The sequence below is a fragment of the Vombatus ursinus genome, unplaced genomic scaffold (assembly GCF_900497805.2).
Source record: "Vombatus ursinus unplaced genomic scaffold, bare-nosed wombat genome assembly UNPS02014598.1, whole genome shotgun sequence".
In the NCBI taxonomy this organism is placed as follows: domain Eukaryota; kingdom Metazoa; phylum Chordata; class Mammalia; order Diprotodontia; family Vombatidae; genus Vombatus; species Vombatus ursinus.
In genome coordinates this window covers 5,878-19,746 of record NW_020954376.1, presented here as the reverse complement: position 1 = coordinate 19,746, position 13,869 = coordinate 5,878, and the positions used below count along the sequence as shown (strand labels likewise).

The window sequence follows — 13,869 nt, the reverse complement described above, 5'->3', positions numbered from 1 at the left end:
GCTTTGCAAATCTTAAAACATTATAGAAATGCTAGCTATCACTAAATCCCATCACTGATCTTAATGAGTGCTATTGCTGTCCCAAGAAAGCCCCTATCACTTTTCTGCAAATGTTTGTGTATTTATTTCCCATTTAAAATATCTAATTACTATCTTATTTTTGTTAACATTAATTTTAAGCATTGGTGCTTGCTTTGAAATATAGTATGAATATTATGTATAATGTAAATGAAGAGTTAGCAGCACCATGTGATAAGGAGTTCAAAGTGTTTAAACATATTATATCAGTCTTCGGGTACAATGGAAGTTTTCATTATAACATCATTATGTATTTTTAAGTTAGTACAATACTGATAGCTCCTTCACATTCCAGATTATAAGCAGTGGAATTTGGATGGTGTACAAGGATTGCCTTGTTGGAGAGGGGGTTCAGCTGAGATTATATAACTGATATTTATTGTGAACCAGCCAGCAATTTCATGATTATCTCCAGCTTTGTGCAGCATCACATGACTAGGAGTGAAGGCAATGAATGGTGAGAGTGATCAAAGACTGAGACTTAGCGTGGCATGAGCAATGATAAGATGAGGAGGCAGGGGCCAAAAGAGAAAAGGGCAGCATAGAGCTGAACTGGTTCACCAAGTGGTCAAGATGGAGAAGGGAGCAAAGTGAAGCTGGTATAGGAGGGATAGCCTGAGAAAGAACTTAGAGATGGGGGGATTGGTCATAGTGTGGATGAAGAATAGGGTTAGGGCTTGCAAGGCAGAGGCAGACACGGAAAGACAGAGGGTGATCAGAAAAGGAAACTTCAAAGTTTATGTTCATGGAAGTGGAACAGTTGCGGGTGAAGGCCAGATTAAGAATGCAACCATCTCTGTGGAGGTCATGGGAAATGAGGAAACTGAATAACTAAAAGACTAAGGTATTTGAGGGAGTATCAATATGTGTGGTGAGATTCCTAGTGTGAGGTTAGGAGTTTGAGAAGAAAGACATTGAACCAAGAATATTTTGTGTTCATTCCTGGGTTTCAATAACTACAATGCATATGGGCTCAGAAGCTAGACTTCTACCCCCAAGTTCTTCTATGGGAAGGGTTAACAACTGCCTTCAAATTGTCTCTCCTGAGATTCCATGCCAGTTGTTCAAATCCAACATATCATTTCAGTTCAATAGTCACTAATTTGGTGCCTACAATACCCTGTCCAAGGCATTCTGCTCTCCCTCAGAATACAAGGATGATAAATGGGACAATATCCACCCTCAAAGAGTTGAATATTGTGGAAGGAGGACCCAACACAGATAAATAATCACAAAATAATTCAAAGAGGGAGAAAATGTTAACTGGAGTGATTACAGGAGACTTTGCAGAGGATGGGGTGCCAGCATGAAGCCCTGAAGGAAGATCAAAAAGTCTCAGAGGTGTAGATGAGGAAAGTGAGCATATTAGGCCTGTAGAACCACTTGTGAGTACATAGAGACAGGAGACAGACAATACTAAATGTAAGGAAGAGCCATCCCAAGACACCATTCAGATACCATTTTTCTTAAAGGACTGGGAAATAATGTGGACTAGCAAGTATTCTGGGTTAAAGTTAAATCTCCATTGATTTTCTACATCCTTGGCCCAAAATCCATGGTTCATTTCTCTCACAATCACATCCCTCAATTCAAGGTTGTGCTCACTACCTTAATGCCTGTCTCAAGAGCTGCCTCTGATTGGGCATGTTCCTAGTGATCACAACATTTCAAAAGTTGGAACTAGAAGGAACACCTCACATCTCAGGAAAGGGGATTATAGGAAAGAGATTGGTGAGCGGAACTGGAAGGAATAAAATTTCTTTCATGATCAGAAAATAGTAGGTGTGTCTCTGAGAGTATTAAGGAAAGGTTGAAGAAAACATGAACTTGATCTGCTATTTCCTCTGACTCACCTGTCATCTCTGACCTTCTTCATCCATCCCTGTTCATGAAAGTGGCCCTGAAGGTTCTTAGGAATTTGTGGTTTAATGCAGTAGAACTCTTGTTTGAAAAAAGTCTGGCCACACTCGAAACAACCATGATGTGGCTTCAAAACCTTACCACAAGAGATCCCCTGAAGCCTGTGAACATAAAGACATTTTTGAAACACCAACCACGTGTCCAGACTTAATCGAAGATTGCCTCACTTGATGTCTACACAAATCCCATTAAATTAATTTTTTTAAATATATATTGCATTTATTTAGATGCATATCCATTGTTTCCCCCAGTAGAATGTAATCTTGTCAGGTCTGTGGAGAGGACTTTATTGTCTTCTTGTGGATTGAACTGGCTGGCCTCTGGCATCTCTGTCAGTTTGGAGATTCTGGGTTTTCCAGATAGAATGTTTGGCTCCTGACCCAGAGGGCTTCCTCTAAAAAAGGGACATCAGGTTCTTGATTCAAATAAACCACATTCCATCTTGGGTCCATCTTGTACCCTGAAAATTGTAGAGTAAGGCTTTTTATTGCACTCTCATTACTTTGCACCCTGAAATTCCAGGGAAAATCACCTAAATAAATATGTGTTTTGACTCATGTCTAAATATTAAAAGTCACTTCCAAAAGAAGTGCTAAATGTAAAATATGGTTATCAGGTGTAAGACTATTTATTCCCACTGCCACACAAGAATTGTTTAGAGCACAAAAAGACTCATAAGTGCTTATTTTAAATACTTAAAACCATAAAATAATATCCCATCACCTCTAATACCCTCCCAGGAGATAATGATGTCATTGTAGGACTACTGAACATACCTCAACTTTCTGCAATTCATGTAATTCACAAAATCCAGATCCTTCATTCCTTCCACCATCCCTTCCTATTTTACTATTTTATTTTCTTTCCTTTCCTTCTTCCCTCCCTCCTTCCTTTCTTCCTTTACTCTTTCCATCCTTCCTTTCTTCCTTTTTTCTTCCTTCCTTCCTTCATCTTCTCCTTCCTTTCTCTTTTCCTCCCTTCCCTCCCTCCTTCCTTATTTTCTTTCACTTTGTCCTTCCTTCTTTTTTCTCTCCTTCCTTTCTTCTTTACTTCCTTCCTCCTATTTTTCCTTCCTTCCTTCCTTCACTTCCTCCTTTCCCTTACTTCTTCCTCCTTTCATTTATTTCTTTCCCTCCCTCCTTCCTTCCTTTATAATTTCCTTTCTTCTTTCTTTCCTTTACTTCCTTCCCTTTATCCCTCCTTTTTTTCTTTTCCTCTATCTTCCCTTCTGTCCTCCTTTCTTCCTTTTTCCTTCCTTTCTTCCTCCTCATGCCCCCTCACATTTTCCCAGTATCTGTCACAGCTCATTGATGGCTGATGACTGATTAATTCATGCTGGTAGGCACTAGGTATTCCACTAATGTTGAAGCTCCTCCAGCAGTTCGCACAGTGCTCTGCATAAGATTGAAGGTAGACAAATATTTAAAATTACATGGAATTAAATCTCATCTTGTTTTCTTTGCAAGTAGTTCAGCTTCTTGCTTATTAAAATGATATCTAAATTTTTTAGAGGTGAAATCCAGGAAACAGTATTAAACAAAGAGTATTATCCAAGTAATGCTCTCCAAGGACATCACATTCTCTACTCTCTTAGACAAGTGACCATTCTCTGGGTACCTTATCTCACTATTTTTCCCACCTGTAGCCTAGGCCTAAACTGTTTTTCTAGCTGTGAAAGCCTAAGGGGGTGGGATTAAATAAGTGTTGTGTTTACAACAATCAGCATCATATTTTATGACATCTCATCAGATTCAATCTGTTCTTATGGGAATGCTTCAAAACACAGACTGACAGATTTGATAAGGAAACAAAATGCCATAATCCATTCCTATCAAGAAACATATCTAAAAAATGGAAGATGGGACAGGTGTTGCAGCACAGGTGTTTAAATAGACAAATGTGGATTTTCAGAAAATTCACCAGATGAAGGGAAGTGGTTGCCTGGAAAATATCCTTAGACCAAATATTTCCTACAAGGGTCAGATATTTAAGATGCATACAAATATACAAAAGCCATTCCCCAAAAGATATATGGTCAAAGGATATGAACAAGCAGTTCTTAAAAGAAGAAGCCATATATTAACAGCTATATGACAGAATGTTCCAAATCACGAATAGAGAAATACAAATCAAAATAACTCTAAGGCTTCACTTTTTCTTCACCAATTTACAAAAAAAAAAAAAAGGATAATGTTCATATTTGGAGAGGTAGTGGAAAGATGGGCACATCAATATGTGGCTGGTGAAGCTCCAAATTGTTCCAAACATTCTTCAAAGCAGTTTAGAATTATAGGAAGAAACTGACTAAAATGTCCATAACCTTTGCCACAGAGAGTCCACTGCTAGGTATACACCACAAAGATCAATGACAGAAAGGGCCGCTAGGTGGCACCATAGGGCACTGAGTGCTGGGCCTAGAATCAGGAAGACCTGAGTTCAATATGGCTTCAGAGAATTAGTAGCTGTGGGACCCTAGGCAAGTCACTTAGCTTCTATTTGCCTCAGTTTTCTCATCTACAAAACAAGGGCAATAATGACACCTACCTCTCAGGATTGTTGTGAAGATAAAATGAAAAAAAAATTGTAAACCACTTAGTATAGTGCCTGAAACATTCTAGGTACCATATGAATATTAGCTATTATTATTTATTTGAAAAAAAAAGACCTCAGATAGACAAAAAATAGTTATAGTAACACTTTGTAGTATCAAAGAATGGGAATATTTATAGCAACACTTTTTGTCGTATCAAAGAACTAGAAACAAAGTAGATATTAATCTTTTGGAGGATGGCTGGACAATATGTGATATATAAATATTATGGAATATTATTGAGCTACAAGACTAATGAATATGATGCATACAGAAGAACATAGGAAGACATATAAACTGATGAAATGTGAAGTAAGCAGAAGCAGGAAAATCATATGCAAAATTCCTATAAAATGTAAATAGAAAGAACAAATATAAAACCATTGAAAATGGAGGCTACAAAATAATATTGTGTCCTTGACAATAAAGAAGAGATATGAGAAGTTACACCTTGCTTTCTAGAACTGGGAGAACTCTCAGGGTGAAACACTCCATACGACAAAAGGTTTTTTTTGATATATGTTGTTTGTATTTGATCTAGCTTTGCTTGATATTTGTTAATAGGAATAGCTATCTTGGAGTAGGGCCAGATTCAGGAGAAAATGTGTGGGATTGGACATCAAAATTTATCCCCAAAAGTGTATTTTTAAAAAATGACAAGAACATGGAAGTCCATAATAAATTGAAACATGTGACCTATGCTAAGCACAAAAATAAGGGTGACATTTTACGACTATTGGGTGGGGGGGAATGAGGAACAAAAAATGAATATGGCCAAGGGTTGGGGTACATGGGATGTTAACTAATGACAGAGAGAAGGTATTGTTGCTCAGCACTTCCTTGTTTCCCTTTTTTCCAATAATAACTTTTGATGAGAATAAGCATGAATTATGGAGAGATGAAACCTAAGATAGTAAACAGAGGGTGTAGCTGTCCTGACTAAATGGACATCACCTTGTCCAGAGGAATTTGCTTTTCAGATCCCAAGATAACTGGCAGCACTGCAAGAGATCACTGAGACATTAGCATGGGTTCAAGGAAAAGAGATCCTTCCAGATGAACTTTATTTCAATTTAATGACAGGATCATTGTCAGTTAGGGAAATGTCATAGACCGAGATTTCACAATACACTTGACAAAGACCTCCATGGTCTCTTTCTAGGCAAGACATAGAGCTATGGCTTTTATGAATGGCTAAGTTTAGAACTGGTAGAAAACCTGGACCCAAAGTCTGATGATCAGTGGATCAGTGACAAGATGTAGTGGGGTATAGCTGCAGGGTATGGCATGGGGATCTATCCAGAACTCCTCTCTGCTCAATATTTCAATCAATGATTTTTATAAAATCACAGATAGACTATTTCTCAAATCTGAAAGATGAAAGAAAATTGGGAGGGATAATTAACATACTCCAAAGAATACTTGGGATCCATAAAGCGGGCAAAAGGAAAAAAAAGCAATGGGTAAAAGTCAGTTAAGTAAATTTTAAAAAGACAAATGTAAACACCTGTGGTTGCCTTGGGACTAGCTAGACATCAGTTTGTGTAAAAACAATCTGAGGATTCTGGTGGAGATTAAACTCCACAATGTGACATGACAGCAAGAAATCTAAAGTGATGTTAGTATGTAGGAATAGAGATACAGTATGCTGAATGAGGGCGCAACAGCCCTGTTGAACTCTGTCCTAGAAAGCTGGACTGCTGCGTTCTCTGGGCCTAGAGAACATATATTTCCTATGTTTTAGGAAGGAAAAGAAAGTGAAGAATTTCCAGAGCTAAGTGACCAGAATGATGAGACAACTAGAAGCTAGTTCATATAAGCATACTTGGAAGGAAACTGGGCTATACTCACCATCTAAGTTTCTGAATTTCTTCTATGCAAAAGATAAATTAAAGTCATTCTACTTGATCCCAGAGAAAGAAAGTTGGAGTGATGACTGGAAGGCAAATAGAGAAAAATTCTGCCTCCATATACGAAAAAAGTATTTATCTGAAGTGTCCAAAAGTTCAAAAACTGTACAACTTTGGTCATTCTTTGTAACCAATGTGTTGATTAGTTTTGCTGAACCACTGCCCCTATAACCAATCCTTTTTAATTCCTTATTAAAAGGGATAGATTTCTAGGAAAATGTAGAGGATGAATAAAGTGGGAAAAGTGGTTGATGTACAACCAAAATATAAATATAGGGACTGTGTTTGTGATTTGACTGGTGAAGAAATGCCCAAGTCAGTTTGTCTACAAAGTTCTTTTATTAAAGGAATGTTATAGGGCAGCTAGGTGGCACAGTTGATAGAGCACAGGCCCTGGATTCAGGAGGACCTGAGTTCAAATTCAGCCTCAGATATATAATGCTTACTAGCTGTGTGACCCTGGGCAAGTCACTTAACCCCATTACCTAGCCAAAAAATTAAATAAATAAAGGAATGTTATATGTCAGCCACTCTGCTAAACACAGGTAAGAAAACTCTCTCTACCCATGGAAGTTAGCATCTTCTCTGAAACTTGGAGTACTACAGAGCCTAGGTTATGGAGAGGTTAAGTTATTTGCCCAGGAAAAAACAACCAGTTTGTATCAGAAGTTGGACTTGACCCCAGGCCTTCTCCATCCACTAAGCCATGCTTCCTTCCCAACAAATATATCAATAAAAAATATTTAAGGTTGTGACTTCCATATCAATTGAAGTCTTCAGTCCAAGAATATATGATCATTTCTTAGTAATGTTGGACAGAGAAAATATGTTCTTATAAGATTTGGATTAGGTGGCGTTTGAGGTGCCTTCCTTCTCTGAGATTCTGTGTTTCTGGGATTCTTTTCACAAAGTACACAATTATTAACATCAACCCCAGAACAACATATAGCTTTATTCTTTTGTGTTCTCCTCTTCCCATCCCTTTCCCTCTCACCTGACAATACACACCTGACTTTCTCCTCTTCCATTTGGTGAAGACCACAAAACAGCTAATCACCAGGATGGCTGCTAGAAGGATGCTCAGGGCAACAGGCCACAAATTCCACTGGGGGGGGCTTCTCAGGGACTTCAGGAGGAGAAGAGCCAGCAAATTAAGGGGATGGAGGGCATTAGATTTCTCCACAGTGCAATGGAGAAAATGTCCAATGGGAACTTTGCCCTTGAATTCTTTACCAGGCAGGGATAGATGTAGGCGGGAATTAACAGAATCCCATGACTTGAACTTCAGAGGATGGGCCCAAGCAGCGTGGCTGAGACACTCACCAGGGTACATGGCTGGGGTCTCCAGCTGACTGTGATCTACCACACAAGCATAACCTGTCCCTGTGTCTCCTGGCGGGATCTCCAGGGAGATTCGGAGATAGAAGGTGTCATCAGAATTAGACAGGGTGACACTAGAGCTCTCGTTCCCCCATATAGCACCATCAATATCCTTGTTCCAGTGCAGCAGAGTGGATTGTGGGTAGAAACCTGTGGCTGTGCAGGAGAAGCTGATAGTGCCATTGGGGAAATCTCGATGGGACACGTACACCTCGGGTGGTACTGAAGGCAGAAGACAAGAGAGAAGCAAGCTATTATGCCCCAAGTGAATTAGGATGCATTGGTCCCTTCATCCTCCCTCCCTCCCTTACTCCTTATTGACCAACCCTCAACTTTTACCCTTCTCCAGCAGTATCAGTTGCATCTGTGTATGCCACCCCCTGGTGTCTAATGCCCTGTTCTATGCACAGCAGGAACCCACTTTGGTCTATGTTTTTCTTGGTTATGACGTTATGTTACATTACATTACATTACGTTACGTTACATTACACTGTAAGTTATGATGTTATATTGTCATTTTGGTTGTTCATGAAGATGAGCTATTAAAACCTGGAATGGAATGCCTGGGGAGGGAGGGAGTTCCCCCTTAGTAGAGGTCCTCAGGCAGAGACGGGATGACCACTCATCAGGCTTATTTTGTTTGTGACATTAGCATTATGTTTTCCAACATTTCCACATCACAATAATAAAGCAAAGTGCGTAAACATATCAAGATGGTTTTTTATCATATTATATAACTGGGATAATAAGCAGCAACTTTGCTTCTTTGATGTCTTAAGAACTACAAAGTTATCTTCTTATACAGATGTTACAATATTATTGTTTTTGAAAGTTTAACTTGTGTTTATTTATTTTTACATGCATATATAGTTTAATGTTTTGTTGATATGCTGTATTTTTTACATTATAAACATTTAGAGATCATCCCCACTCTGTGAGAGGTCTGTTATAAACAAACAAAACACTTCAGTAAAACTAATACTACAGTGACCTTGTCTTCATATCTGTAGCACCTCTACCTCCCTTTTTTAAATTAACAAAAATCTATTTAATATCTCTACCCAATATATTCTATTGGAAAAGAAAAGAAAGAAAAACACATTTTTGTAGCAAATGTGGATAGTCAGGCAAAACAAATTCCCTCAGTGGCTGTAGATAGATAGATAGATAGGTAAATATATATATACATATGTATATAAGTATGTATGTGTACATATATACATACATATACATACACACACTCATACATACATATATACACACATACATTTACATTCACATATACTCATATGTGTCTCATTCTATACCTAATATGTTTCATCACCTCAGGGTTGGTAAAGGAATGTGTATTGGGCATATTTTAGAAAACAGGCTTTTTCACATACAAATAACATTCTTGTCAGCTTGGAAATTCCATGGTTCTCTGTTTCTATACAAACAGGAGACATGTAAACCAGCTGCAAACGGGGATAAGCAGCTAATGTTATGAGAAGTTCAGACCACAATCTTCTTTAATAATTCTACACTCCAATTACATAATTGAGGTTATTTAATAATAATATTAATAATGATGATAGCTAACATTTATATCGCACTTTCTATGTGTCAGATGCAATGCTAAGCACTTTACAAATATTATCTCACTGAGCCTCACAGCAACCCTGAAAGGTAGGTTCTATTATTATGTCCATTAATATGTGAGGAAAATAAGGCAAACAAACGTCAAATGATTTGCCCTGAGTCACGTGGCTTCTAAGTCTCTGAGAATAGATGCAAACTCTTCCTGACTCTAGGCCCAATGGTCTACCCATGGCACCACCTCGGTGCTCAATCTAGCAGCCATAATCTTAGACTCTCCATTGAATTTTAGACACAATATTATCTTCAAAATATTCTGGGACCCAAAGAACTCCTCACAGTAACCCAATAATTATTCTATCAGAGCTTATCTAGGCTAGGACATTCCCAACAGACCCAAAGTATGTCCTCAGGTCTGTGCTCCTGCTTGGTAGGACAAGTCAGAACTTGAGCTTCTTTGCTATCGTATTATATCACCATTTCCCCTCCTGTGGGCCAAAGGCATCAAGAAACCTTTTCCATAACATTTATTCTATTCCATGGTTTGCTACAATGACTTGGGTCATAATACCATGAGGCCACATGAGGTAGAGGGAAGAGCTCAACTGGGAGTTCATGAGAAATCTTGGATCTGGTCTTTACTCCCCTTATAAGTTTAAGCAAGTCCCTTAACATCTCTGGGACTTGATTTCCTTGGCTGTAAGATGAGAGGATTGGACTAAATTGAAGAGGTATGTAAAACAGGAAGGGACTTTAGACCAACATTTTATAGATGAGGAACCTAAGGACTAGAGAAATTGAACAATGGATCTGGAATTCGATGCTATATTCTTTCTTGATGCAGCCGCTGCAGTGATGAGCATGAGACCAGCTCAATGCTCTGTAACCCCGAGACGCATGGATGAGGCGGGAGACAGCAAGGTGGCAGAAGCTCCGTTTATTGAGTGCAGTTAGCTGTCTTTTATGGCCCTGGTGATGCATGTTCAAAGAGTGATCCCCCTGTGATAGCCAATCATCAGGTCTGCTGGAGCTCGTGTCAGGACTCATCTCCCAGTGAGAGGAGAGCCGAACCAACAGTGGGAGCTGCATGTCAGAAAAGGAGAGGTCCTGGGAGACTTCCTGATTTTTGCCACGCAACTATGTTGTGACCCTCAGCTTCTACTGATAGAAGCTAGAACTCCCATGGGAAAGTTCCCTCAACAGAGCTCTCATGAGACCGTGAGACATTCACCCTAACACTTTCCACTACAGATATTTTCTACAGGTTCAACAGCAACATCTCACAAACATGAATGATTTTTCACATAGATGTCAAGAAAGAAAAAATCCATTCACAAGCACTGATGATCTCATGGGAGAATTTTGATGTCATGCTTCAAAAAACAATGAGGATAAAGAGTGACATCAGGGAAATATATGAATGGGAAAGACAATGGTCTGGTACATGGTAAGTGGGAGAAATAATAGATGGTTGGTCACAGTGCTCCATTTTGTATCCCCTGGATGTCAAGGTAAGCAAAGATTGAAATTGTTCGCTACCAGTCTCTCTTAGAGACCTCATTTCCAAGATACAAAAGCAATTGATTCAAATGTATACAATAAAAGCCAGTTTCCAATTAATAAACAATCTAAGGGAAGGGAAGAAAGGGAAGTTCTCAAGGGAAGAAAGTCAGTCTACCTACAGCCACATAAAGAAAATGTTCAAAAACTTAATAATGACAAAGGCAAATCATAGCAATTCTGAGATTCTACCTCACACCCATCAGATTGGCAAACATGAAACAGAAAATGGCAAATGCTGGAGGGGCTGTGGCGAAATGGTTGATATACCTGTAGATGAGTACAACCATTCCAGAAAGCAATTTGGAATTCTGTACCAAAAGGTTACTAAAGAGAGCATGATCTTTGACACAACTATGACACCTCTGGCCCTACACCTATGGAGAACAAAGAATGAGGAAAAGGGTCCAATTTGTGCAAAAATACTTAGAACAGCTCTTTTTGTAGTGGCAAAAAGGTGGGAACTCAAGGGATACCCTTTAATTGGGGAGAGGCTGAACAAGTTGTTACATATGAATGTGATGGAATATTATTGGGCTGACAGAAATGAGGAAATTGATGATTTCAGAAATACACAAACACTTGTATAAACTGATGAAAAGTACAGTAAGCAAAACCACAAGAACAATTTCTACTGTAACACAAATTTTATAAAAATGAACACTTTTGAATGAACACTTTAAAATGAAGATTTTAAAAGCTGGAAAAGAATGAAATGAGCAGAACTAAAAGAATAGTTTAAACTATAACAACACAGTGCAGACAAACAACTTTGAAAGCTGTAAGAACTATAATCAATGCCATGACAATCTAAGACTCCACAGGACTGATGATGAAGCATGCTACCTACATCCTGACAGATAGGGGATGGATTCAGTGTGCAGAAGAGACTATCAAATATGATAAGAGAATTTGTTTTGCTTGACTATGTGTATTTGCTACAAAGAATTTGTTTCTTTCTTTTTTTTCTACCTTCCCAAGGGATGGGAGATAGAGAAATGTATTTCTTTTCATTAGAAAAATAAAACTCTAACTTAAAAAAGGAGAGAAAGGCAAGGAAACAGATGTCATATTTCACCCTGAGGTCAAAACTTTTCAATCCTCTGAAAACATATTTATGTTAATTAACAAATCAAACACTCATTTAAAAATGAAATCAAGAAGGACCACAGCATATGGGGCAGATCTCCTGTGGCAAATTTATGGGAAGACACAGATAAAAATTACTCAGGATGGCAATGATGGGAGAAGTATGGTCTGCATCATTGGAGGTGAAATCCACATGGAGAAGACTATAGATGCATTTGAGTATCTGAATGTTTAATTTTCCACTAAAGGACTGCTAATAGCACAACTGTAATGTGTGGAATGTGGATGTTCACAAAACCAAAACAAAGGGCCATCCTTACCCTAAAAAAAAAAAATTTGGAGGGGGAACACTGCCTTAAAGAATCTACAGTGAGTTCCATGTCATACTGAGCCATCGGAGTAGAACTTCCATCATCTGACTAAATGAATAATGATAATTCCTCAAATTTCTACTATGTGTATTGTTGTACTGTTAGGTGCATCCCATGTCTTCTACGTTTTACTTCCAGGGCTCTAACTACTACACAATAAGATGGAGGAGATGGTTTGGAAAAGGATGGGGGGGAATGTACTCACGATTCTCTTTTATGCTTGATTTTTGAAGGATTTTCTGTGTGGCTCCAAGACAATATCTTTTATTTTCATGTTTTCTCACTTCAGTCCAGAAAGGACTCTCTGCAAGGAATTTGAAGCTATGAGCCCTAGGGTTCAGGACCACCCATTGTCCTTCTAGCCCTTCTACCTGGATCAAATCTTCTCCATTCAAGCCATACTTTATAAGGCTGCTCAACTGGATATCTCCATCTAATTCTCAATTGAAATGAATCTGCAATGTGTAATTCCCTTGAGGGGAGGAAAAACATGGGATACTCTGAGAGAAAATTGGATATGGAGAAATTGATGGAGAAAAATTCTGTTGTGGGTCTCAGAGGAAAAAGGTATTTGATTTGTGGACTTTAGGGGTGACCTGTATGTGAGGTAGAAATACTCTGGTTTCTAAAAGTGAATTTGATTCTCCAAGCCTAGGAAGAATCCTAGCAAAAATAGGAAGGGGGACTATTAAAGGACAGAGAATATTGGGAGTCATGAATAATTGAACCTTTTGTATGCATTCCTACTTATCTTGTTCTACTTTACTCTTTCTTAATCCATATGTGTTCTTTCCTTTATATGTAGACCATAGAAAAAACACATTTGTGTGTGTTAGAATGGGTAGTAATGAGAGATAAAAAAAAGAAAGCAGAAATTAGGAACTTGTAGCAGGAAGAGGGAGAGATCAAGGAAGAGGAGAAGGAGGAGGAGAATGAGAAGAAGAAAGAAGAAGAACAACAAGGAGGAAGAGGAGGAGGAGGAGGAGAAGAAGAAGAAGAACAAGAAAGGAGAACAAGAATGAGAAGGAACAGGAGGAGGAGAACAAGAACAAGAAGAACAAGGAGGAGGAGGAGGAGGAGAAATAGAAGAAGAAGAAATAGAAGGAGGAGGAGGAAGAGGAGGAGAAGGAGGAGAAAAAAAGGAGGAGGGAGAGGTGGAGGAGGAAAAGAGGAGGGGGAGGAGGAGGAGAAGAAGAAGAAAAAGAACAAGAACAAGAAGGAGGAGGAGAACAAGAAGAAAAAAGAAGAACAAGAAGAATGAGAAGAAGACCAAGGAGGAGGAGAAGTAGGAGGAAGAGGAGAAGGAAAAGAAAAAATAGAAGAAGAAGAAGAAGAAGAAGAAGAGAAGAAGAAGAAGAAGAGAAGAAGAAGAAGAAGAAGAAGAGAAGAAGAA

General features: G+C 38.6%; 1 protein-coding gene across 1 annotated transcript in view; it reads right to left on the bottom strand.

The window, feature by feature from the left end:
* Nucleotides 1-13,869, bottom strand: part of LOC114042547 (hereditary hemochromatosis protein-like) — a 32,244-nt gene that overhangs the window by 14,506 nt on the left and 3,869 nt on the right. Inside the window, 3 exon segments of the mRNA XM_027861233.1 lie at nucleotides 7,493-7,616; nucleotides 7,818-8,100; nucleotides 12,682-12,948. Of these exon segments, the coding sequence (XP_027717034.1) occupies nucleotides 7,493-7,616; nucleotides 7,818-8,100; nucleotides 12,682-12,948 (674 nt within the window).